This window comes from Oryzias latipes, chromosome 18, assembly GCF_053564925.1.
Source record: "Oryzias latipes strain Hd-rR chromosome 18, Olatipes_Hd-rR_3.1".
In the NCBI taxonomy this organism is placed as follows: domain Eukaryota; kingdom Metazoa; phylum Chordata; class Actinopteri; order Beloniformes; family Adrianichthyidae; genus Oryzias; species Oryzias latipes.
In genome coordinates this window covers 9,329,922-9,354,871 of record NC_136254.1, presented here as the reverse complement: position 1 = coordinate 9,354,871, position 24,950 = coordinate 9,329,922, and the positions used below count along the sequence as shown (strand labels likewise).

General features: G+C 37.6%; 2 protein-coding genes and 1 long non-coding RNA gene across 4 annotated transcripts; 2 read left to right on the top strand and 1 right to left on the bottom strand.

The window, feature by feature from the left end:
- Positions 1–1,211: 1,211 nt before the first annotated feature.
- LOC144987320 (low affinity immunoglobulin gamma Fc region receptor III-like) lies at positions 1,212–3,624 on the bottom strand. Its single transcript, XM_078936663.1, has 5 exons — positions 3,159–3,624; positions 2,613–2,876; positions 2,188–2,433; positions 1,994–2,104; positions 1,212–1,243 (listed from the first exon to the last, which is right to left on the bottom strand). Exons 1-5 carry the CDS (start codon positions 3,517–3,519, stop codon positions 1,212–1,214), a joined length of 1,014 nt encoding a protein of 337 aa, XP_078792789.1. The 5' UTR covers positions 3,520–3,624.
- A 14,691-nt stretch (positions 3,625–18,315) lies between these two features.
- Positions 18,316–21,531, top strand: LOC144987140 (uncharacterized). 2 transcript variants are annotated; one of them, XM_078936199.1, is made up of 8 exons: positions 18,316–18,609; positions 19,474–19,773; positions 20,056–20,319; positions 20,499–20,744; positions 20,827–20,937; positions 21,017–21,032; positions 21,132–21,211; positions 21,414–21,531. In XM_078936199.1, exons 3-8 carry the CDS (start codon positions 20,214–20,216, stop codon positions 21,509–21,511), a joined length of 657 nt encoding a protein of 218 aa, XP_078792325.1. In that variant the 5' UTR covers positions 18,316–18,609; positions 19,474–19,773; positions 20,056–20,213; the 3' UTR covers positions 21,512–21,531. The 2 variants fall into 2 exon arrangements, with proteins under 2 accessions (XP_078792325.1, XP_078792326.1); XM_078936200.1 differs by lacking the exons at positions 18,316–18,609; positions 19,474–19,773 and having other exon boundaries at positions 19,796–20,319.
- Positions 21,532–21,653: 122 nt separating this feature from the next.
- On the top strand, positions 21,654–23,876 carry LOC144987287 (uncharacterized). Its single transcript, XR_013651164.1, has 5 exons — positions 21,654–21,712; positions 21,809–21,871; positions 21,979–22,020; positions 22,196–22,258; positions 22,397–23,876. It is a non-coding gene; the product is annotated as an uncharacterized LOC144987287 (long non-coding RNA).
- The last annotated feature ends 1,074 nt before the right edge of the window (positions 23,877–24,950 follow it).

Here is a 24,950-nt window from a genome sequence, read left to right as displayed (position 1 = left end):
TCTTGATTTACTAGCCCAAGTTAGATGTTACTTACATTCCATTTCCCCCAGTACAAACAAAAAAGCTATTAAAACGTATCACCTTGCCCAGCTGTATAATTTAATATAAGTTTATTTTTTTTGCTTGTATATCCCCTGGCGTTTATTTTGAACATTCGATGTACAGTTTATTGTTCCTTGTTCTTTTGCTGTATGTCACTTTTGTTCTGCATAAAAAAAAAAAGTGCGCAATTCTCAATAAAGTTTATTCAAATAAATGCGTTGTACAACAATACCTGTAGCAACTGCTAGAGGTCACTAAAAACAGGTCGAAAAAACTCAGCCCACTGATAGAACATTTAAAACACATTCATGGAACCCTTGTGCTATCCTAGGCACTTTAACATTGGGAGTTGGGTCGAGAAAGACGAGAATGGAGCAACATTCTGTCGTCCCGCAATGTCACAACCAGCATTGGTCAGGGTCCACAAAAACTAAATATCTGTCCTTTGAACAGCTATATGGTGGACATGCCACTATCTCTTTCAAATTTTACGATTAATGGCAATTTTGAATTTAATTTTAAATAAATAATTCTGTCTTCCTAAAGCTGACTTTTATGCTCGGTACAAAGTTAACAGGCTCCATGTAAAAAAATAAATTAATTAATAAAACTGTTTTTGTCGTTGTTGACAGCTAATGTTCAGATTTATTGTTAGAAATTACTTTTAAAAGAATCTTGGAAGCTACTTGTGTATTTGTTTCTTTAACACACTTTGCTTCATCATCTGGACAATAACGAGCGGTAAGAGATGCACAATGACGCTTTGATTATTTTATCATCACCATATGATCCTACTTTCTTCCGCTACAGTGCCGGCTCCGCACTTGTAGTCATGACAACGCACAGCACCACATAAAAAATAGTCCGCTTGTTGTGAAAAAGTGATCTGAACTGAACAAAAAACAAGAATTAAGTACTAAAACTGATTGATTTTTTTTCTTTTTTTGCAAGAGACCATGGTACAAGCAGGATAATGGCCTTAGAAGTTTGCATTATCACTTTTTAACACACTACGCGGAAGCAACCGTCTGACGCAAAGGCTTCCACGGCCTTTGATCTTTGGGGCACAGATGGAAATTTGCTCCTAAACTGATGAGAACTGGTGACCTCCAATGGAGGATCTGACATGGGGCTGTTCTTTGGAACTGCTTTATCTTTGTTCTCAACCTTACTGTTTCTGACTGCTGCCCTTTTTGTGACCTAAGGGAGACACTTTCTCATGATTTCACTCTTTAAACGGCTCTGTTTACTCGAGATTTTTGATTTTTATTTATTTATGGGTCAGGGTTCAAGAAGGTGGACAAAGAGAAAAGACAACTGCTTCATTTCATTGTTGGAGAAGCCAAACTTGCAGTTCATGTCAGCAGGAAGCATAAATTTGTGGATCAACCTTTTACTGATTCTGTCTCAGTGACTCAGTGACACTTTCTGAGTTCAAACAAACTGAACTGTTATAATAGAAATAATCCATTAAATCAACCAAAAAATCCCCTCAGATTACCTATGTTGGCATAATCTGGATTATTTTCTGGGTCTTCAAGGCGTCTGAGTGACTCATAAAGAGGAACATCACCTTCAAATACAAAACCAGAAGAAAATGAAATTAGAAATTTCATACAAACTTTTCAAACATGTTCATTCAATGATTTCTTCATGAAAAATAAGAAGTAAGAATTCAAGCTGACCATGGAGCAGAGAGGCATATGTGTTGTGTTGAGCATCAATCTCATCTGGAACACAATTCTGATTTTGTTCATCAGACCTGCTGAGATGAAAGAAATCAATAACTAAATAAACACAGACATCAATCAATAAAAGCTGAAAAGTACCAACCTGATGGAGCTTGAATCTGTAAATGACAACATCACATGTTTGTAAAGTCAACAGCATCATTGCAAAACAGTATCAATCATATTGTCATCAATGGGATTTTAAAAGAACATTTCTCACCTTTTGACTTTTTGCAGAAATAAAACATCAGTGGGAAAATCATCAGTAAAAAGACACAAACTGGTCTAACAACCAAGACAGGAAATGAGGAGCTGTCAGGTCTGGATGTAGCTGTAAAAAAACATGTTTTATTCAAATATATGTAAATATTATCACCTAAAGGATTTCCAATGAATCAATAGAGATTTGCTGACATGTTACTGCCAACCAGCTCTGTGGTGATTCTTTTCCTGAGGATTGACACTTGTAGAAGCCTTCATGAGACTTTGACACTGCAGGGATGATCATCTCCACTCTGCTCTCACTTTGGATGATTGTGTCATTTTGATAGAAAAACACTTTAGAAAGAAGATTTTCTGTCCTCAACTTGCAGCCAAGAGTAACAGAATGTCCCTCAGTCACAGGATGGACAGGACTCAGCAGGAGAAGCTCATCATCATCTGGAAACATCAACATTCATCTTCATCACATATGATCCCAACATGTTTGACGTCTGCTTCATTCTGCTTTGACATCCAGTTGATCATCTAAATCCATCTTTAACTTCTGCATGTGTTTCAAATCAATCCAATGATGAAAGTCAAGCTAAAAATAGGAATCCAAACATGTTTCCACTCACAGTGTCCAGTGATGTTGACTGCGTTGCTGAATGCTGATCCAGACTCACACCAGTACACTGCATTACTGGACTGGATCTTCTGAACATGACATGTTGATCCATTCATTGTTCCCCAGTCAGAACAGAATGACAGGAAGTCAGGAAGCAGAAACCTGCTGACTCTCCACTCAGCAGAGTTTCCCTCACAGCTCAGTGAGACAGAGTCAGAGGTGAAGTGTTGGACTCTGTCAGGACTCACTGAGAGAGACGCTGATGGATGAAGATCTGAAAACAAACAGGATGAAGATCAGCACACTTTAGCTTCATTTGGAGAGCAAAGAGACACAAAAACAAATGTGTTTCAATGGATTTTCATTCAATGGCTTGGAGTTAGAATGGCTCTATGCAAATGAAAAAGAAACATTTGTTTACAGCATTTTGAATGACAGTTGACTGTTAGCAATAAGTGGAAACAACCAAACTAAAGAGCAGAATCTGACAGCATTAGAAATGTGAAGAGAAATCATTCAGTGTTGACAGAAATGAATCAACAATCAGAAGTCTGACCTCCAGACCAGACAAAGTGAGGTTGACTGTAAAGAGTGTAGAAGTGTGGCTCTCCTCTTCCAGCTCTGCACACATATCCTGCTGTGTGTGTCTGTCCATGAATGATGTAGGAGTTGTCTGCAGTCCCATTGGAGCTAGCAGGCAGCAGCTCATAGCTGTAAGAGCCAGACTTGTGTGATAGATCAGGAACAGCTTTATACCAGTAGAAGCTCCATCCTGCAGACACATGTTCAACCTCACAGCTCAGAGTCACTGAGGCTCCAGGACTCAACCACCATGGAGACACTCTCAGGACAGGTTCTGGTGGAGAAATAGTGTTGTTTTTAGTGACTTTGTTGTGTTTCTGACCAAACTCTTTCATGTGACACCTTTGGTTCTGATAGAAGAAGCTCCACAGGTTGACAGAACTCTGATAACTCTGCTGTCAGACAGAAATGAAGCAGGAGATTTTTCACTTTCTTCATGATTGTTTTGACCTTTCTGCTGCTCTGCTGTGACTTCTGCTGCTCTATGACAGAGCCTCTATGACAAACTACACTATTGGAAGAAATGATCAGCAGCTTTTCTTCAACAGAGATCATTTATTGTCAATGTTTCACTTTTACAGATGATGGACCAACTCTGTCAGCGTGCAACACTTTGATTTTTGCAGGAACTGCAACAGAAACACAGCAATGCTCTTTAGCTGAAATGGACTCAGTATTATTCAATTCTGTCTATTCCACAGTTATGTTGGTTTTTCATCACAAATTGATCCTGTCACTAAGTTGCTATAATTACCAGTACCCCTCCCTGCTGTGTATTTTCAAATATGCCGATCAAAACCACAAAAAAGGAAACAATAGTTTAATCATTAAAGATGAGAACAATTGTTGTTGATTTTTAAATAATTTTACAGCTGTTTTCAAATAAAGCACACAGTGTCACACCAACATCCTTTTGTTAGTTTTATGTGTTTACATTTACAGCAGGGCTCATTTTGGCCTTTTTAGAAGACAAATTTTTTTCAGTGACTTTTGTAGTTAAAAGTAAAGAAAATGTTGTGCTTAAAAAATAAGAGTGAAGAGCTTTAGAACCAAAACTTAATAGTTTTATAGATGTTGATCCAAATAATAAACTTTACACATAAATATTTTCATATTTTGTGCTCCAGTAAAACCTGTTTAAACTCACCATCGGTGGTGACTGGATCACTGGACTCTGTGTGATAAACTGGTTCTCCTCTTCCTCCTCTGCATCTGTAGACTCCTCCCTGTGAGACTCTGATTTGTCCATTTGAGAGGAAATCAACATCTTGTGTTCTCAGCAGTTTGGAGGGTTTCTCTCCTCTGAACCAGAGGAAACTCCAACCAGATGATGAAGGCTTCACTGAACAGCTCAGGGTCACTCTGCCCCCTACTGGAGACTTTGTGATCTTCAGTTCAGCCTTTGGTTTGTGTGCTGTGGAGTTCAAAAAATAGATGTATTTATCTGATATTTTATGTCTTATCCTTTGTTTGAACAAACGTAAAAAATACAAACAAGACTAATTTACCTAAAACAGACAACCTTAAAGCTTCACTCCACTTTGTTGCAGAATATGAATCCTCTGTGGGTCTGCTCTTACAGCTGTAGTCTCCACTGATGGAAGCAGTGATAGTCCAGTCTTTCTGCTTTGTCCTGAATGTCTGTGACTGAGGTCTTCTCCATTCATACTCCCACTGAACTCCTTCACCTCCCTGAACCTCACATGTCAGAGTGATCCTCTCTCCTCTGAAGATCTGAGACCAGCTGGGTTTTTGGGTTACACTGACTTTGTTGGAAACTGTTTCCATCAGATTTAAAAACAATAAAACACATTTTTAATGCTTAAATCAATGATTGTGAAAAGCTTTCAATAAAGTGAAATCCCTCACAGGTTATTTGAATGGTGACTTCATCACTTGGATCAGAGTAGACGGCTGGTTCTCCTCTAAATCCTCTGCATCTGTAGATTCCTCCTTGTGAGACTCTGATGTTTCCATTTAGTCCATCATTGATTGTGTCTTCAGAGGTGTGTGAGGTTCTTCTGAACCACTCATATTTCCAACCAGCAGATTTCTCCACAGAGCAGATCAGTGTCACTCTGTCTCCTACTGACACAGTTGTTGTTGCTGCTGTCAGTGTGGCTCTGGCTCTGTCTGCAATGTTTGACATTTCAATATAACAATTATGAGAATCATGCTGCATCAGTAATATCTATAAGTAGAGTTTATACATATAGGAATGGTAGTTGATAAACATACATTTTAAATTGATGCTTTAGTTTCTTCAACATGAACAAATTCTTAAATATAAATTCTCACATAAAATGATTCATGTCAAAAACACACTAAGAAATTACCTGATACATGTATAGAGACTCTGTTGCTGCACTTTGTATAATCTGAACCCTTCCTGAGACCACAGCACTGATAATCACCACTGTGACTTTTATACAGCAGATTTATTTTGAAATCTTGTTGTGTGACATCACAATAAAATGTCCAATCACTTGTATTAAATGTGTATTTCCAGTCGTATTTTCTTCCTTCCTTCATGTCACATTTGAAGGTTAAAGATTCTCCAACAAAAAAAGATGACTTTTGGGGTTCAAAGGTCAACACAGCATCTAGAACAAGCACAAACACACAATTTACAAAAAAAAACAACAACTTGATTTTACAACGTAAACAAACACTAGCAAAAAGGAACACTGTTTTTAATAAAATCATTAGTCTAAAAATGATGCATCAAACTGACATGAATGTCAAAACTATGAAAAGAAACATCAAAAAGTCCAAAAGTGTCACCTTCAGTGTGTCCACTGTGGAGGAGTGAATACAGCACTACTGTACATGAAAGATGGAAACATCAGAGATTCAGAAACTGATACAATATTTCAACAATAGAAAGAAATTAAACTAAAACTGTCAATGAATGTGACATTAAGTCAATGGTTTCTCTAACAATAATGTCAAAGTTTTACTAAATAAACAAAGAAAATGATTTCTTTCTAAAGAAAACTGTTCATCATGATCCCTGATAGAGTTCAGCTGAATCCTGTGGAGAAAACAGCTGCAGTTGAAACATGAAATTCTAACAATTTAGTTCAAAAATAGTTTTTCTTTGGTTTGACATTTTTCCTGATGAATGTGATGAAAACAGCAAAAGTTCTTGTGAAAAACTCACAGATGAACTCCAGTTTACAGAGCAGAGTGTGTCCCATCCTCACAATCAAATCACACTGATGAGAAAATCCTGATGGAAAAGAGAAAAATGAAAGTGTGTTTCAGGAAAAGCAAAGAACTGTGAGAAACTAAAAAAACATGATGTTTTCTGTAAATATTGAATGGAAAAGACTCACTAACTTCTAGTTTCCTTCTTTTAGATAACAATAACACAACTGTCACAACGTCCTCGACTGAGCAGGAATAAAAAAAGCTAAACTGATTTAATAAAGACTGATGACAAGAAAAAAGTTATTTCATTCTGGTAAGTCTAGAATACTCACAGTGTGGACTGACTGATAGTAGTTCTGCTCTTTGTTCATCCGTGTCCTCTCTTCTAACAGCAAATGTCTTCATTCTTCTAAACCACTAAGATCAGCTTCTGGGATGTGAAGAGTCACATGGTCTCAGTGCAGAAACATTTTCTATTTCTGCATTTTATGGTCACTTCCTGGTTGAAGTGTTAACCTCACATCATTCACACCAGATGAAGAAGAAAATATAAAAACTGCTGCAGCATGAAGTCATGAGAAGATGAACTTTGTCCATTTTCATCCTTTCAGTCGCTCATGTTCTAAAGAATTTTCTCCCTGAAATGATTTAGTCATTTGTTGCAGTTTCTTTGTGTTTCAGAAACACTTTGAAGCTGCTCTGAAAGTCACTTTTTGTGTGAATAAAGCCTGAACTTCTCCCAACAAAGAACACTGCCCCCTTTTTCATCACTTCAACCTTTGATTTACAGACTGATTGATTTCACTGTTGTTTCCATCTGAATGAACAACAATGTGTCAACAATTGGTGTTGAAGCAGTGAAGGTGACCTGCTTGATGCTGACATGAGTTGTGAGTCAAATGTTTGGAACCAGGAGGAAGATCAGCTCCTCTCACAGCAACAACAGAGAGAAGCAGGAAAACACCAGCAGACCACAACCATTTGACTCCTTCATGCTCAGCTGAGAGATTCTTGACTTTGTTACTGTCAGATCACAAAATAGCAGATAAACATAAACACATGATGTTATTTCGTAAAAATAACTACTAAAATGAAGTTTTGTTCTAATCAAAAAATCTTAATCTTTCAGAATTATTTAAATTATTGTTTGATATGAGAATCTATTTCAGAAAATCATTTGAGCTCTCTCTAACTGTGAATGTGGTTTGTCTGCTTCCTCTGTCTCACACTTATCTGAGAAAAACTGCAGCAGCTCTGACCGCAGCGTTTCTTTTTTTACTGTGATTTTTTCTGCTCAATGCAGTTTGTGGGCTGGAGTTTCTTCTTCCTGAGGAAGTGTAGCTGCTGCTGAGCTTTTTTAACCAGGGCAGAGGTGTTGGCCATTCAGGAGAGGTCTGCAGAGATGTGGACCTAAAGGAATTTGAAGGATCTACTCGCTCCACCTGTTTGCTGTTGATGAACAATGAAGCTTAGGATGCTCTGTTCTGCCAGAAGTCCAGGATGAGTTCTTAAGTTTAGGTGATGTTCAGTGCCAGGTTGATGAATGCACTCTAGACTGTGGAGGCCTTTTGAGTCCAGACTGAAATGATTCCAGCTTTATGACATGGTCCTGCTGGAAGTAGCCATCAGACGTTGGTCCACTGTGGTCATAAAGGGATGGACAAAACTAGAGCAAAACTTAGAACAAAACTTCATTTTATTAGTTATTTTTATGATATAGCATCATATTTTTATGTTTAACTGCTGTTTTGTGATCTGACAGTAACAAAGTCAAGAATCTCTCAGCTGAGCATGAAGGAGTCAAATGGTTGTGGTCTGCTGGTGTTTTCCTGCTTCTCTCTGTTGTTGCTGTGAGAGGAGCTGATCTTCCTCCTGGTTCCAAACATTTGACTCACAACTCATGTCACCATCAAGCAGGTCACCTTCACTGCTTCAACACCAATTGTTGACACATTGTTGTTCATTCAGATGGAAACAGCAGTGAAATCAATCAGTCTGTAAATCAAAGGTTGAAGTGATGAAAAAGGGGGCAGTGTTCTTTGTTGGGAGAAGTTCAGGCTTTATTCACACAAAAAGTGACTTTCAGAGCAGCTTCAAAGTGTTTCTGAAACACAAAGAAACTGCAACAAATGACTAAATCATTTCAGGGAGAAAATTCTTTAGAACATGAGCGACTGAAAGGATGAAAATGGACAAAGTTCATCTTCTCATGACTTCATGCTGCAGCAGTTTTTATATTTTCTTCTTCATCTGGTGTGAATGATGTGATGTTAACACTTCAACCAGGAAGTGACCATAAAATGCAGAAATAGAAAATGTTTCTGCACTGAGACCATGTGACTCTTCACATCCCAGAAGCTGATCTTAGTGGTTTAGAAGAAAGAAGACATTTGCTGTTAGAAGAGAGGACACGGATGAACAAAGAGCAGAACTACTATCAGTTAGTCCACACTGTGAGTATTCTAGACTTACCAGAATCAGAACATTTTCATTTCTTGGTGACTGAAAGAAGTTCACTGCTTTGTGGACAATCTGGACTTGAAGATTTCTCTGCAGCACATTTGAAAAAGACATGAAATTGTCTGATAGGTGCAGCTGCATTTGAGATCATCTGCAGAGGTTTGATTGTTCAGGCTTGTGTTCCTGTTCCAATAATCAATCCCAGTTCATGACAAGTGTCTGCAAAGGATTCAGCTTTGGTTTCAGAAAACTACTTTGATTGTTTTAGAAGCAAATCTTTACTTTGCTTTGTCTAAAATTGCATTTTTGTGGCTGATGATGTTTTAATGTCTTTCAATCATAGATAAAATCATTAAATATCATTTTTCTCTTTTCCATCAGGATTTTCTCATCAGTGTGATTTGATTGTGAGGATGGGACACACTCTGCTCTGTAAACTGGAGTTCATCTGTGAGTTTTTCACAAGAACTTTTGCTGTTTTCATCACATTCATCAGGAAAAATGTCAAACCAAAGAAAAACTATTTTTGAACTAAATTGTTAGAATTTCATGTTTCAACTGCAGCTGTTTTCTCCACAGGATTCAGCTGAACTCTATCAGGGATCATGATGAACAGTTTTCTTTAGAAAGAAATCATTTTCTTTGTTTATTTAGTAAAACTTTGACATTATTGTTAGAGAAACCATTGACTTAATGTCACATTCATTGACAGTTTTAGTTTCATTTCTTTCTATTGTTGAAATATTGTATCAGTTTCTGAATCTCTGATGTTTCCATCTTTCATGTACAGTAGTGCTGTATTCACTCCTCCACAGTGGACACACTGAAGGTGACACTTTTGGACTTTTTGTTGTTTCTTTTCATAGTTTTGACATTAATGTCAGTTTAAGTAACATTTTTAGACAAAACCCCTGATTGATTTTAAAATGTGCTAGTTTGTTTATTTTCAAAAGTTTTTTTTGTAAATTGTATGTTTGTGTTAGTTCTAGATGCTGTGTTGACCTTTGAACCCCAAAAGTCAACTTTTTTTGTTGGAGAATCTTTAACCTTCAAATGTGACATGAAGGAAGGAAGAACAGATGACTGGAAATACACATTTAATAGAAGTGATTGGGCATTTGATCATGACGTCACACAACAAGAATTCAAAATAACTTCCCTGATTGAAAATCACAGTGGTGATTATCAGTGCTGTGGTCTCAGGAAGGGTTCAGATTATACAAAGTGCAGCAACAGAGTCTCTATACGTGTATCAGGTAATTTCTTAGTGTGTTTTTGACATGAATCATTTTATGTGAGAATTTATATTTAAGAATTTGTTCATGTTGAAGAAACTAAACCATCAATTTAAAATGTATGTTTTTACATTATCATTCCTATATGTATAAACTCTACTTATCGATATTACTGATGCAACATTATTGTCATAATTATTAAGTGTAAATGTGTTTGTCAAACATTGCAGACAGAGCCAGAGCCACACTGACAGCAGCAACAACAACTGTGTCAGTAGGAGACAGAGTGACACTGATCTGCTCTGTGGAGAAATCTGCTGGTTGGAAATATGAGTGGTTCAGAAGAACCTCACACACCTCTGAAGACACAATCAATGATGGACTAAATGGAAACATCAGAGTCTCACAAGGAGGAATCTACAGATGCAGAGGATTTAGAGGAGAACCAGCCGTCTACTCTGATCCAAGTGATGAAGTCACCATTCAAATAACCTGTGAGGGATTTCACTTTATTGAAAGCTTTTCACAATCATTGATTTTAACATAAAAAAATGTGTTTTATTGTTTTTAAATCTGATGGAAACAGTTTCCAACAAAGTCAGTGTAACCCAAAAACCCAGCTGGTCTCAGATCTTCAGAGGAGAGAGGATCACTCTGACATGTGAGGTTCAGGGAGGTGAAGGAGTTCAGTGGGAGTATGAATGGAGAAGACCTCAGTCACAGACATTCAGGACAAAGCAGAAAGACTGGACTATCACAGCTTCCATCAGTGGAGACTACAGCTGTAAGAGCAGACCCACAGAGGATTCATATTCTGCTACAAACTGGAGTAAAGCTTTAAGGTTGTCTTTTTTAGGTAAGAGTTTTATTATTTAGCAGAATGTAAATATTATTTTAATTCTCTGCTACCTTTAACTGTGACAGACTGATGACCTGTCCAGGGTTTCCTCTGCCTTAGCCCGCAAGTGGCCGGGATAGGCTCCAGCAGCCTTGTGAGCATGAAAGGGATAAAATGGAATAGAAATCGATCAAATGCTACCTTTAACAACAATTAGAACTTGAGGCCCAAAGGCTCATATTTATCTAAATATTACTAACCTTTTCTACAAACAAAACATAAAATGTAAAAACACATCAACACGGATAGGCTATCAATAGCTTGAACTCGTGAACAGAGATCATTAACGTGGCTGGTAGTCAGACAGAATGGCTAGACGTTCCGACGTTGACTGAAGCTGCAGTCATAAATACTGAGGCGCACAGCAGGTGGAGAGAATCAGACCTGACCAGCAGCCACTGCGAGGGCGAGGCGACATCCCAGTCATGACAAAAACAAGATTTTTGCCGGGATAATTATTACAAAATAATTTATGCACAAAAATGGTGTCACAAGAACAGACAGACGGCTGGATCCAAATGCAGAAGGTTTCTTAGCGCAGTTAAAAGTCCACAAGGTTTAATCAGGATCAGTTAGAGAGGGGTCCATAACAGCCATAAGATCATCAGAGGGGGGGGGGGGGGGGGGGTGTAGTAGTCAGGATCCAGGCCAGGGTCGGGGCAAGGCAGCACGTAAATAGAGTCAGGGTCAGGGGACAGAAGATCAGGTCCAAATATAACGCTTAGTAAGGAAGGCAGAGTGGCACAAACAATACTTTGCACTCAGCTCAGTGCAGTGCAGTGATTAAGTCAGTGTTTTTCAACCAGTGTGCCGCGGCACACTAGTGTGCCGTGGGAGATGGTCAAGTGTGCCGTGGGAAATTGCCCTCATTAACTGATCTAAAAACATTTCCCATCTCCAGGAAATCAGCTATTTGTTCATCCAAACAGGTCCTGATAAAACACTGAGTAGTTAGGAATATAAACGATCATAAAATACTTTTTTCTTTGTGTTTATTTGATTCTATTAAAGACATTTTGATAAGAATGACGGCACCGCGATTTAGCTGCAGCTATTACTGTGTAAAGAAAAGTCCCGCAGCTTTTACTGTCTGCACGACTCCACCAATCATTCTTGAAGGCTTAATCACATGTCATCAGTCTGACCAATCAGAAGTGGTTAAAGTCTCCACTTCCTTGTTCCAATTTAGCTCATAACTCACTCAGTTCCAACAAAAACACCAGCTAAAGCTCGTCTTTAGCGGTGTAGCTTTCCACAGAATCCGGTATCAGACCGTGGAACAAGTGAACAAAACCATGAAGCTCAGAGACGAGAGTCTTTCTGCCGTTTTCTCGCAGTTTTCACACTACATCTCCCATGATGCATTGGCTTAAAGGGACAGCGTACAATGAGTCGTCCTTCTTACACGTCTTGAAAACACAACGAACATACAGTTTGTATGTAACTTAACTTTTATTACATCTTTTAGAAAAACATCTGCAACTTCCTACTTTTTCTGCCACAATTATCACAAAAATGCACGTCAGATTGCCGGGAGGGGGGGCTGTAGATCAAAACAGACTATGAGTTTCTGCTTTTTTTTTTTTTTTTTGGGGATGCTGGTGTGCCGCGGGATTTTTGTCAAGGTTAAAGTGTGCCGTGGCTCAAAAAAGGTTGAAAAACACTGGATTAAGTATGCTGTGGTTGATTGAATGAATCAGAGTCAGGCGTGCAGCATCTAGGAAGTGAGCACTGGGGATGCTGGGAGCTGCAGAGAACTCATGGGAACTCTGGACAGTCCCCGCCGGTGAGCAGAAGAGGAGATAGAACTCAGACTTCTGATAAATGGTTGATTTTACAACCAAGGAGAATAAGTTTACTGGGTTATGGCTTAAACCACACAAAGTCAGAAAAACAAGAAACTCACACCTGTAAACAACAAAACGCACCTCCATCAGCTGTTCATTCCTTCAGTCCTTTTAAAAAAAAAGAAGTCAGGTTAGACACAAGAAAATGTTTTTATGGTCAATTATCTCCACAAAGGTTTTATCTGAACTCAATCTAAACTGCTGGTTGATCAACAGCTTTTGTCATTGAGACTAAAAAGGACTTTTTACAGAAAAACACCTGAAGACTTCAATAGTTTGATGTAAAACAGGAAGTTCAAGAACACAAACAAAACATTGTGTTCAAAAATCGAAAACTGAGACCCAGCTGTCACATTCTGAAGCTCTTCTGGCAGTGATGGCTGGTCAATAAGGACACTCACAGTTATTAATATACAAGAAACAAGAAACTCTGAATTTATTCTATCAACCTCTTTGAGATGGAAACATGTTATGAGTTTTTCTCTATATTGTTGTTAAAGGCATCGAAATAAATGACAGGAATTATTTTAGACAATTACAGTTAACAAACATGGTTATTTTAAAGATGATGGTCACATATTTTATTTATCATATTTTAACATGAAATTATCAATTTAAATTTATTATGATTTTAATTGTAAATGTGTTTTAATATGAATAAAATCTGTTTATTTTGTTTTGAAATCTATTCCAGATCCTCCAAAGGCTCAGATAAGTAGAAGTGGAGGAACTCTGACCTGTTCTGTGAATCCATCATCATCTGGTTGGAGTTATTATTTTTACAGAGGAGAGAAAAACCAGGAAGTGCTGACATTGCAAAATACTGATTTCCATTCTAATAGAGAAATCAGAGTTTCACAGGGAGGAGTCTACAGATGCAGAGGAGGAAGAGGAGAACCAGTTTATCACACAGAGTTCAGTGATCCAGTCACCATTGTTGGTGAGTTTCTTTGTGTTTTCTTTCTTCATTATTGAAATAATCAGCATGAAAACTTCCAGACCTTTAAGAAGTTCAGACATTCACATTTATTAGTCATTGAAGTCACTCACTGTTCATCTGAGGAGCTTCTTCACTTCTGACTGCTGGTGAGGAAGTTCTCTTTCTTTCTGTTCTGACCATCTCCAAGCTTTGACACAAACGTTAAATAACTAGACGTCATGTGATCAGATGCAAAGTTCAAAGATCCAGTTTGGATCAGGATGGTGGACTAATGTCTCATTATTCAAAGAGAGTCTTCATGTGGTTTAGTGCTGATGAGTCTGGTTACTGCTCTGTTATTGTGTCAGTTGTGAATGGGAGCCCAGATTCCTGAGAAAAGATGTGAAAGATGACAGAGGACAGAAAGTGGGTCACCCCCCCCCATGTTTATCCATGTGGACATAGATTTTTATTTATTTACTTAAGGATCCCTATTAGTCTTAACCAAAGGTAAGACTACTGTTCCGGGGGGTATTCCAGGAAGCAGGTTATGCTAGCTCTCACGGTAAGTTTGAGGCTAAGTAAGTTGATAACCTCAGCTTTCTGTTCCAGAAATGGAGGTATGTTTCAGGGTAGGTCAAGTTGCCATAGCAACTCATGCTCTGAACATAACCTGGTCTGGAGCAGGTTTAGTTGAAGGTTAGTTTGTTTTCAGAGAGGTGAAGCAGCATGGCGTGTCCGTTTGATGATGATTTAGTGGATGAAGAAGCTCAGATAACACTTTTTTCACAGTGATAGGGTGATAAGACCACGTATGGATGTTGGAAAAATATTTTTTTTATTTTGATCTAACTTAATAATTTGTTTCAGTTAAGATAAATCATTTTTTTTTGTAAGTCAGTTTAAAAATTACACGTAGTTTTCAGACAGTTATTTTACTTTCATTCAAATTAATTCAATTAAGTAGGTGTGACTTTGGTGCTGCTGTTACATCAACACTGCAAAGGACTGTGGGATATCATTCCCTTTGCCTGTCTGGATGGATTTTGGAAGTGTGGGTTTTTGACCAAATGTGTTTAGTTGTTTAGCTGTTTTACTTTGTTTTGCCATGTTTCGCTGAGTTATTTTGCCCTTCTGAGCTTACGTCTCAGCACCATACCTGAGAGTGAAGCAGAGGATGATTAGTTTATATAGCACCCCTACAGCCTTTACACATAATGGTAATGATGGTAAATTCTTTATTGAATTTTTGCACTCCGTGCATTTTTACCCCGTCTTTTTTAATGTTATAAACTTAGACATTTGAGAGTTCAAGAAATATAAGTAATTAAGATGGAAAAAAGATTAATTGAATTGTAGTAATATGTCATTTAGTTAAATAAATACATACATTTGAGTTGTATAAACAATTACTGAATTTTATAGATGTGAAATGAGGTTGAATAAATTTAACTCAATTACTTGTTACCAATAGAAGTAATTCCTTTAAGTTGGCAAAATTGGATACGTTATATATATGCGTCACAAGGAAAATGGAAATAAGATCAGAAACTCGTGCGTTTACTTTGTCTGTTCTTTTACTACAAGCAGAAACTTTCTTTTGCTGATGCAGCCGTATTACTTTTTGATGGACGTATAATCTTTATACTCCGTCATTAAAAGCTCAGACTCCGCCTCACTGAAGTGTTGCGCTCTCTTTTTTTCTCCACGCGTTTCCATGGTGACTCCGTAAATCGCAGATAGATTGAGAATGTCTTTTTGTATTAACCCAGGGTTACCAAGTCGAGCGTTATTACGCTAACTCATATCCGGTCTATGAGATATGAGTTGGCATAATTACCAATGAGTTCTATCACTAGAGGAGACACGCCCGCTTTAGGAGCCTGGCCGACGGTGGCAGAGCGCGACGCCATCTTGGTGAGGTCGACGACGCCCACATGACAATGATTTCTATTGCTTTTAGTGGTGTCTAAGTAGCTTTTATATACTATATATATATTTTATATTAATATATATTTATACATATATGTAAATATATTATATTTATATATATAATATATATATAGATACATCATTTGTTGTTGTTAAAGAAGAGAAACAGTCAGCCTTAAAAGCTCAAACTTTCATGAAAATGCATTGTTGCAGGACTTCTTACAAATAAAAAAATTATTACAAAGAATTTTTAAAAATAATTTCTAAACATTTAGAAGTTTAAATGAATTACTTCTATTGGTAACAAATAATTGAGTTAAATTTAATCAAACTAATTTCTTACATCTATAAAACTCAATTATTGTTTATACAACTAAAATGTATGTATTTATCTAACTAAATGTCATATTACTCCAATTCAATTAATATTTTTTCCTTCTCAATTAATTATATTTCTTGAACTTTCATATGTCTAAGTATGAGCCGGCAGATATGCTGATTTTTATAACAATAAAAAGGACGGGGAAAAAATGCGCCTTATACACAAATTCATTAATGAATTTTCCATCATTATCATTAGAAGTTTGGCTGGTAGGGTGCTATATAAACTTATGATCCTCTACTTCACTTTTGCACATGGTGCAGAGACATAAGCACAGTAGGGAAAAATAACTCGGCAAAACACAGTAAAACAGCTAAACAACTAAACACATTTGGTCAAAAAGCCACACTTAAACCCAAATCCATCCAGACAGGCAAAGGAAATGGTATCCCAGAATCCTTTGCAGTGCCGATCTAACAGCAGCACCAAAGTTACACCTACTTAATTGAATTAATTTGAATGAAAGTAAAATAACTGTCTGAAAACTACGTGAAAGTTTAAAACCGACTCACTAAAAAAATGATTAATTTTAACTGAAACAAATAATTAAGTTAGATCAAAGTAAAAAGGTTTATTTTTCCAACATCCATATGTGGTCTTATCACCTTCTCACGGTAGAAAAAGTATTATCTGAGCTTCTTCATCCACTAAATCATCTTCAAATGGACACGCCATGCTGCTTCACCTCTCTGTAAACAAACTTAGCTTCAACTAAACCTGCTCCGGACCAGGTTATGTTCAGAGCATGAGTTGCCATGGCAACTTGACCTACCCTGAAACATACCTCCATTTCTGGAACAGAAAGCTGAGGTTATCAACTTCCTTAGCCTCAAACTTACCGTGAGAGCTAGCATAACCTGCTTTCTGGAATACCCCCCTGTTCAGCGTCCTATTTAAGTCAAGGTATGTAAGCTGTACGTCCTTCTTTACTTCAGCGCTGAATTTTTTTGCCCCACCCTCCTCCACGGCTTCCAACTGTGAACTCCGTTAGGGGTAGTTATTACCCAAAAGTTTATGGAAATTTTTTCAAGGAATTGTACGGAGTCTTATGCAAAAAACTGAAAGTATGTGAAAATGCAAAGTTAAAGGAATGTGAAATGCAAAACAAAAGATGTGAAAATAAATACTATTATTACTGCATGCGTTATCTGACTGAAATAAGCTAAAGGGTTTGTGCAGGGTTCAGATTTTATGCAGAAACAAAATTAGACTACATGCAAACCTCTCCTGAACCTTCATGCATGAAAGACACGGATGCATCCAGTCTGTATTAGTCCTAAAAGGACAACCCAGAGCTAATCTTGCAGCCCTGTTCTGCACTTTCTAAAGTCTTTCAAGGTCATCTTTGTTTGCATTTGACCAAATAGCAGAGCAGTAATCTGAGTGACACATGACCAAAATCTTTGATCTCTCTCCTTCATAAGTTGCTGTAGATCAACATCCAACCAAGGAACTTGACTAGATCTCACAGTTACTTTCCTTATTGGTGCATGTTTGTCACATATGGCTGAAAATAATATAAAAATCTCTGTAGAGCTGATTCTGCATGTGTGTGACATAGTACTTTGTACCATTGCACTCTCACCATTTCACTATGATGTTGTTTATTTTCATAGTTTTTGCATTAATGTCAGTTTAATGCATCATTTGTGGACAAAACAATCGGATTGTAAATTTTACTAATGAAATATGTTATTTTTTGTTAGTGTTTGTTTTACATCACGTTATTTTTAAATTAAATAGTGTATTTGTGTTTGTTCTAGACGCTGTGTTGACCTTTGAACCCTGGTCAACTTTTTTTATTGGAGAATCTTTAACCTTCAAATGTGACATGAAGGAAGGAAGAACAGATGACTGGAAATACACATTAAAGAAAAGTGATAGGACACTTTATTCTGACGTCACACAACAAGATTTCAAAATAGATTTTATGTTTGAAAGGGACGGTGGTGATTATCAGTGCTGTGGTCTCAGGAAGGGTTCAGATTATAAAAAGTGCAGCAACAGAGTCTCTATACGTGTATCAGGTAATTTCTTAGTGTGTTTTTGACATGACTCATTTTATGAGAGAATTTAGATTTAGGAATTTATTCATGTTGAAGAAACTAAAGCATTTATTTAGGATTTAAGTTTTTACGTTATCATTCCTAAATGTATAAACTCTACTTATAGAAGTTACTGATGCAACATTATTCTCATAATTATTAAGTGTAAATGTGTTTGTCAGACATTGCAGACAGACCCAGAGCCACACTGACAGCAGCAACAACAACTGTGTTAGATGTTGGCTTCTGTTTATACAGATAAATACATCTATTTTTTAACTCCACAGCACACAAACCAAAGGCTGAACTGAAGATCACAAAGTCTCCAGTAGGGGGCAGAGTGACCCTGAGCTGTTCAGTGAAGCCTTCATCATCTGGTTGGAGTTTCTTCTGGTTCAGAGGAGAGAAACCCTCCAAACTGCTGAGAACACAAGACGCTGATTTCCTCTCAAATGGACAAATCAGAGTCTCACAGGGAGGAGTCTACAGATGCAGAGGAGGAAGAGGAGAACCAGTTTATCACACAGAGTTCAGTGATCCAGTCACCACCAATGGTGAGTTTAAAAAGGTTTTACTGGAGCACAAAATATGAAAAAATAAACTCTTTAAAGATTGATATGTTGAACAATATCTATATAACTGTTAAGTTTTGGTTCTAAAGCTCTTCACTCTTATTTCTTAAGCACAACATTTTCTTTACTTTTAACTACAAAAGTCACTGAAAAAAATTTGTCTTCTAAAAAGGCCAAAATGAGCCCAGCTGTAAATGTAAACACATAAAACTAACAAAAGGATGTTGGTGTGACACTGTGTGCTTGATTTGAAGACAGCTGTAAAATGTTTTTAAAAAATTGTTAATCTTTAACTATTAACCTACTGTTTCCTGTTTTATGGTTTTGATTGACATATTTTAAAATACACAGCAGGGAGGGGTACTGGTAACCATAGCAACTTAGTGACAGGATCAATTTGTGATGAAAAACCAACATAACTGTGGAATAGACAGAATTGAATAATACTGAGTCCATTTCAGCTAAAGAGCATTGCTGTGTTTCTGTTGCAGTTCCTGCAAAAATCAAAGTGTTGCACGCTGACAGAGTTGGTCCATCATCTGTAAAAGTGAAACATTGACAATAAATGATCTCTGTTGAAGAGAAGCTGCTGATCATTTCTTCTAATAGTGTAGTTTGTCATAGAGGCTCTGTCATAGAGCAGCAGAAGTCACAGCAGAGCAGCAGAGAGGTCAAAACAATCATGAAGAAAGTGAAAAATCTCCTGCTTCATTTCTGTCTGACAGCAGAGTTATCAGAGTTCTGTCAACCTGTGGAGCTTCTTCTATCAGAACCAAAGGTGTCACATGAAAGAGTTTGGTCAGAAACACAACAAAGTCACCAAAAACAACACTATTTCTCCACCAGAACCTGTCCTGAGAGTGTCTCCATGGTGGTTGAGTCCTGGAGCCTCAGTGACTCTGAGCTGTGAAGTTGAACATGTGTCTGCAGGATGGAGCTTCTACTGGTATAAAGCTGTTCCTGATCTATCACACAAGTCTGGCTCTTACAGCTATGAGCTGCTGCCTGCTAGCTCCAATGGGACTGCAGACAACTCCTACATCATTCATGGACAGACACACACAGCAGGATATGTGTGCAGAGCTGGAAGAGGAGAGCCACACTTCTACACTCTTTACAGTCAGCCTCACTTTGTCTGGTCTGGAGGTCAGACTTCTGATTGTTGATTCATTTCTGTCAACACTGAATGATTTCTCTTCACATTTCTAATGCTGTCAGATTCTGCTCTTTAGTTTGCTTGTTTCCACTTATTGCTAACAGTTAAATGTCATTCAAAATGTTGGAAACAAATGTTTCTTTTTCATTTGCATAGAGCCATTCTAACTCCAAGCCATTGAATGAAAATCCATTGAAACACATTTGTTTTTGTGTCTCTTTGCTCTCCAAATGAAGCTAAAGTGTGCTGATCTTCATCCTGTTTGTTTTCAGATCTTCATCCATCAGCGTCTCTCTCAGTGAGTCCTGACAGAGTCCAACACTTCACCTCTGACTCTGTCTCACTGAGCTGTGAGGGAAACTCTGCTGAGTGGAGAGTCAGCAGGTTTCTGCTTCCTGACTTCCTGTCATTCTGTTCTGACTGGGGAACAATGAATGGATCAACATGTCATGTTCAGAAGATCCAGTCCAGTAATGCAGTGTACTGGTGTGAGTCTGGATCAGCATTCAGCAACGCAGTCAACATCACTGGACACTGTGAGTGGAAACATGTTTGGATTCCTATTTTTTGCTTGACTTTCATCATTGGATTGATTTGAAACACATGCAGAAGTTGAAGATGGATTTAGATGATCAACTGGATGTCAAAGCAGAATGAAGCAGACGTCAAACATGTTGGGATCATATGTGATGAAGATGAATGTTGATGTTTCCAGATGATGATGAGCTTCTCCTGCTGAGTCCTGTCCATCCTGTGACTGAGGGACATTCTGTTACTCTTGGCTGCAAGTTGAGGACAGAAAATCTTCTTTCTAAAGTGTTTTTCTATCAAAATGACACAATCATCCAAAGTGAGAGCAGAGTGGAGATGATCATCCCTGCAGTGTCAAAGTCTCATGAAGGCTTCTACAAGTGTCAATCCTCAGGAAAAGAATCACCACAGAGCTGGTTGGCAGTAACATGTCAGCAAATCTCTATTGATTCATTGGAAATCCTTTAGGTGATAATATTTACATATATTTGAATCAAACATGTTTTTTACAGCTACATCCAGACCTGACAGCTCCTCATTTCCTGTGTTGGTTGTTGCTCTAACTTCTGTAGTTTTGGTCATTTTTCTATTCATGATGTGGTTTCTCTACAAAAGATCAAGAGGTGAGAAATATTATTATTATTAGATAATATTCATAATAATCTCATGTTAATCAATAACAGATTTTTTTCTCTTTTCCAGATTCAGACATCATCAGGTTTGTGCAGCTCTGTGTTTTTATGTTTAAAGTGTGACAGATGATTTTCTTGGAGATGATGTTTTCAATCATTCTAATCTTTCTATTTCTTTCTTCCAGCAGCTCTCAGGACAACAACCAGAGCTCTGCTGCAGACCACAGAGAAGCTCAGCACAGAAATGACTCCATGCTCCTCCATGGTTAGTCTAAACTTTGACTGATCTGGATTTATTCTAGAAGTTTGACTTTAGAACAAATGAACTGAACAGAACAGTTTCATCTCTTGATGTCTGATCTGGAAACTGATGGAAACATTTTGTTCCTGTTGGTTTAGAAGAGGTTGATTCTGTCTTTGTGAAATTCCTTTTTAAGTTGGTTCTTCTCTGTTTGAATCACACAAAGGTCCTGAGGAGATTCAAACGGATCCAGAAGATGAAAACAAAGGTAAAATGAAAGAATCAGTCAAGATTAAGAACATTTATCTGTTCATTTACATCTAAATTATTATTCTGTGGAACAAAAATGACAGATTTTCTCTATCAGACATATAAAAAACAAAGAAAAGAAAACATCTTTTTATTGTACACTTTTAGATAAAAGCAGAAATGATCCAAATATAAAAATATGAATAATTGATGTTTCAGGTGAATCCAGGAAGGTTACATATTCTTCAATCAAGCTTAAATCCGTCACTAAGAAAAGTGAGAAAATCAAAACATTTATTCAACATTTATCCCCAAAAAAGCTTCAAGATAGATTTATGAACCAGTTGAGTCAAATCCAATGTTTTCTGACAGAAAAGAGACAGAAAGCAGCAGAGGAGACAGTTTACTCTGATGTGAAGACAGGAGCGTCTGCAGGTAAGATCTGCCACTACATGGAAACATCTTCTCCATCCATGCAGCTGCCTTTCCAAATGACTGTCAGGCTGTCAGCTTCTGTCATTTTGGATGTTGTTTGCTTTTAGATGGCAGTCAGCTGTATGCACAGATCATGAAGAAAAACAAAGGTAAGTCAAATCTTCATCTTTGTAACTTCACTGACTGAAAACTGCTGGAAAGGAAACTGCAGGATTCATTCAAGTCAATGTTTTCAAGTCATTCACTTGTCACAATGTGAAATGAACACAACTGTCTTTGTTGTTTTCCTGTTTCTACTTAATATTTGATTTGATTTTCTGACAGGAAAATGGTCTCATTCAGCTGATGAGATGCTTTACTCTGAAGTTCAATGAGGACAAACACTTGGTAAGTTTCCATCTGATTCTCTAGAGATCAGATCTGATAGAAATGATAAAAACTTGAATTTGTTGATGTAGGTTCTGCATCAAGACCATGCTCCACCCTCAGCTGCTGAGTAACTCTGCATTTTGGCTTTTCTTGTAGATCCACAGAGCCAGCAGCATCCATCAATGTGATGAACAAACGTCTCACCTGTAGGTGGCGCTGCTAGGACAGCTGCACCTTTGCTGGGCTCCAAATGTTTGCCTCTCTTTTGGTCTCATTTTAGTATTTTTGTTCAGTTTTTTTATTTCATATGTGATCTTAACAACTTTCCTGCAGCTTCCTAACATATAATCCTAAAGGAACTCAGGGATGAATTGAATTTGCTGAGATTTTCTCTGGATTGTTAGTTTTTCCAACATCAACCAATCTGCAGCTGCAGTCCAGGATCAGCTGATGTCTCTGGTTCACACAGTCTGCTCTATCAAGGCTGATCATGAACAACGTGGAGCTTCAGACTTTTCTGTCCTTTAAGATCCTGGACGTCCAGATCCAGGTCAGTCTGGACTTTCAGACAGAGTCTTACTTCCACCAGAACCATCAGGAAACAACTGGACTTGTTCTGTTGTTGAACTGAACGCTGCAGAAGGAGTCTGAGTCCTTATATGGTCAGACTTTGAGACTATTCTTCTCCATAATTAATTACTTTTTTTAAACTTCTGATTTACTTTTTAAACTTTTTTCAAGTTCTTATAATGTAAAATGTTTTTAACTTTACTAACCAAACAGATTCAACTTAAAGTCCCACTCTGTTCATCTTTTGATCTATTCTAAAAACGTTCCCAGTGGTCTTTGAATTATGATTACGTCATTTTTAGCCAAAATCAATAAACTTATGTGGTTTTCTAGAACATAGTTTGTGCAGATCAGCAGGAGTTCAGTAGAAATTCACCTCTGAGATGTTGGTAGGACAGTTGCCATGGACTAAGCCTGCCCCCATTTCCCATCATTCTCTGCTTACACTCTCTCCAGCTAGCTTACAGCCCCTCAAACTAACTTTAGTGCTGCCACAACAATGGCGAGCAATACTGGAACTATCCAGTTGTACAGTTTTGATCCAGATTCCAGCTCAGACGAGGAAAACAAAGACGTTCATGGATCTAGTCGTCTACAAGTGATGCATCAGAATGGAGCAGAGCAGGGAGCTAGTGGCCCACAGATTGTAGCACCTACATCACACCTACAAGGTTCTTCTAGAGGCATTTTGTCATCTGCTCCTCATTCACAAAGATTTGAGGCAGAAAATTGTAATTTCAAACGTATTTTTCTTTATAAATATCCTCCATTGTTAGAAAATTACTGTAAGAACCTGTTAAATAAACGTTTTCATTAGAGTGGGTCTTTAAAATGCAGATGATAAAAAAGGAACATTAATAACATCAAGAAAATCCTAGTTTTTGGACTTTAGGGAGATGATGTGTTTTTTTTTAAGTTTTTAATGTTTTTTATTACATTTAAAGTCAAAATATATATTCTTTTCATGTATAAATGTGTGATGAAAAACGTATAAATATATATACATATACCTTAACGGAGTCTTCTTTGGACATTTTTATATCAATAAAAACTTTTGTTACACTTGAGTTTTTCATGGTGTTCATCATTTCTGTTCTCTTCATTTGGGGATTTTAATTAAGTTTTCACTGTGAGCTGATGAGAGATCCTTGAAGAATAAAACATCAACAAGCTGCATCATTTCCTGAACTGCATGACATGTTCATTCTTGATGAACAGAGACACAGAACAACAGAATGAATCAACCTCAGATGTTTTATCAACAGAACTTTTCCTTTACATGGATAATTTCTCATTTTGAATGTCCATCAATGTTTGATACACTTTTTAATTGTAATTTTGGTCTGGTGGAGGCGTGCTGCAGGGCGGTTACTGGCAAGAAGACAGCTAAGAAGGTACGCTGGAAGGTGTTCATAGATTGCCAAGACAACTGTGAGAAGCAAAGTTGTATGAATGATTCTGCAGATTTTAATGAGTTGCTGTGTCTCATTGTTGTGGTGTTACTGCATTGTTTTAAGAAAATTCGTAACAAACTACAAAGTAGCTTTTAGGATGACGTCACAGCCGTGTGCCGCGTATCAAGACACAGAAAAACACGTCAGAAGTGTTTTCAGCTGTGTTGAAATAAACATTCTCAAATAAACAGCTGGACTCTTTTCTGGTTGATAACACGACAATGGTTGCTTTATAATTCTCTAAGACTCATCCTTTGCTTCTTTCCTTCTTTGTTTACATCACATGATGACCGGCTACGGTGGCCATTTTGATCCACGTGGTCTGAGCACTTAGTGTTTTCAGACTGAGAGAAATCTGAGAGAGAACAGAAGCTCAGTTCAACTGGAAACACTGAGACCAACACGAAAGACGGGTCAGAGAGCAGTTCCTGGTCCCAGACCAGAGTCTGCTTGGGTGTATTCAGACTGAAAGTTTGTTCCAGATTATCAGGGGAAACACACTCTGGTTCATTTTAACAAACCAAATAATTCCAGTCTAAATATACACTAAGTAGTTGCTAGGGTTAACAGGTCAGAGCAACAGAGAGTGGAGGAAGGAGAGGAAGAGGTTTGTGCAAGAAGCAGGTTAGAACAGGTGGAGGAAGACTTCAGGTGTGATGTGTGACTAAAGAGTTTAAGCAGAGTGA

Coding starts and splice junctions, on each gene's coding strand:
- LOC144987320 (XM_078936663.1), bottom strand. CDS start 3,519: ATGAAAGAGTTTGGTCAGAAACACAACAAAGTCACTAAAAACAACACT. Junction 2,105..2,187: donor GAGCTGGTTGGCAGTAACAT/GTCAGCAAATCT, acceptor GTTTTTTTACAG/CTACATCCAGACCTGACAGC. Junction 1,244..1,993: donor TTTCTGCAAAAAGTCAAAAG/GTGAGAAATGTT, acceptor TGTCTCCCTTAG/GTCACAAAAAGGGCAGCAGT.
- LOC144987140 (XM_078936199.1), top strand. CDS start 20,214: ATGAATGGATCAACATGTCATGTTCAGAAGATCCAGTCCAGTAATGCA. Junction 20,320..20,498: donor AGTCAACATCACTGGACACT/GTGAGTGGAAAC, acceptor TGATGTTTCCAG/ATGATGATGAGCTTCTCCTG. Junction 21,212..21,413: donor TGACTCCATGCTCCTCCATG/GTTAGTCTAAAC, acceptor AATCACACAAAG/GTCCTGAGGAGATTCAAACG.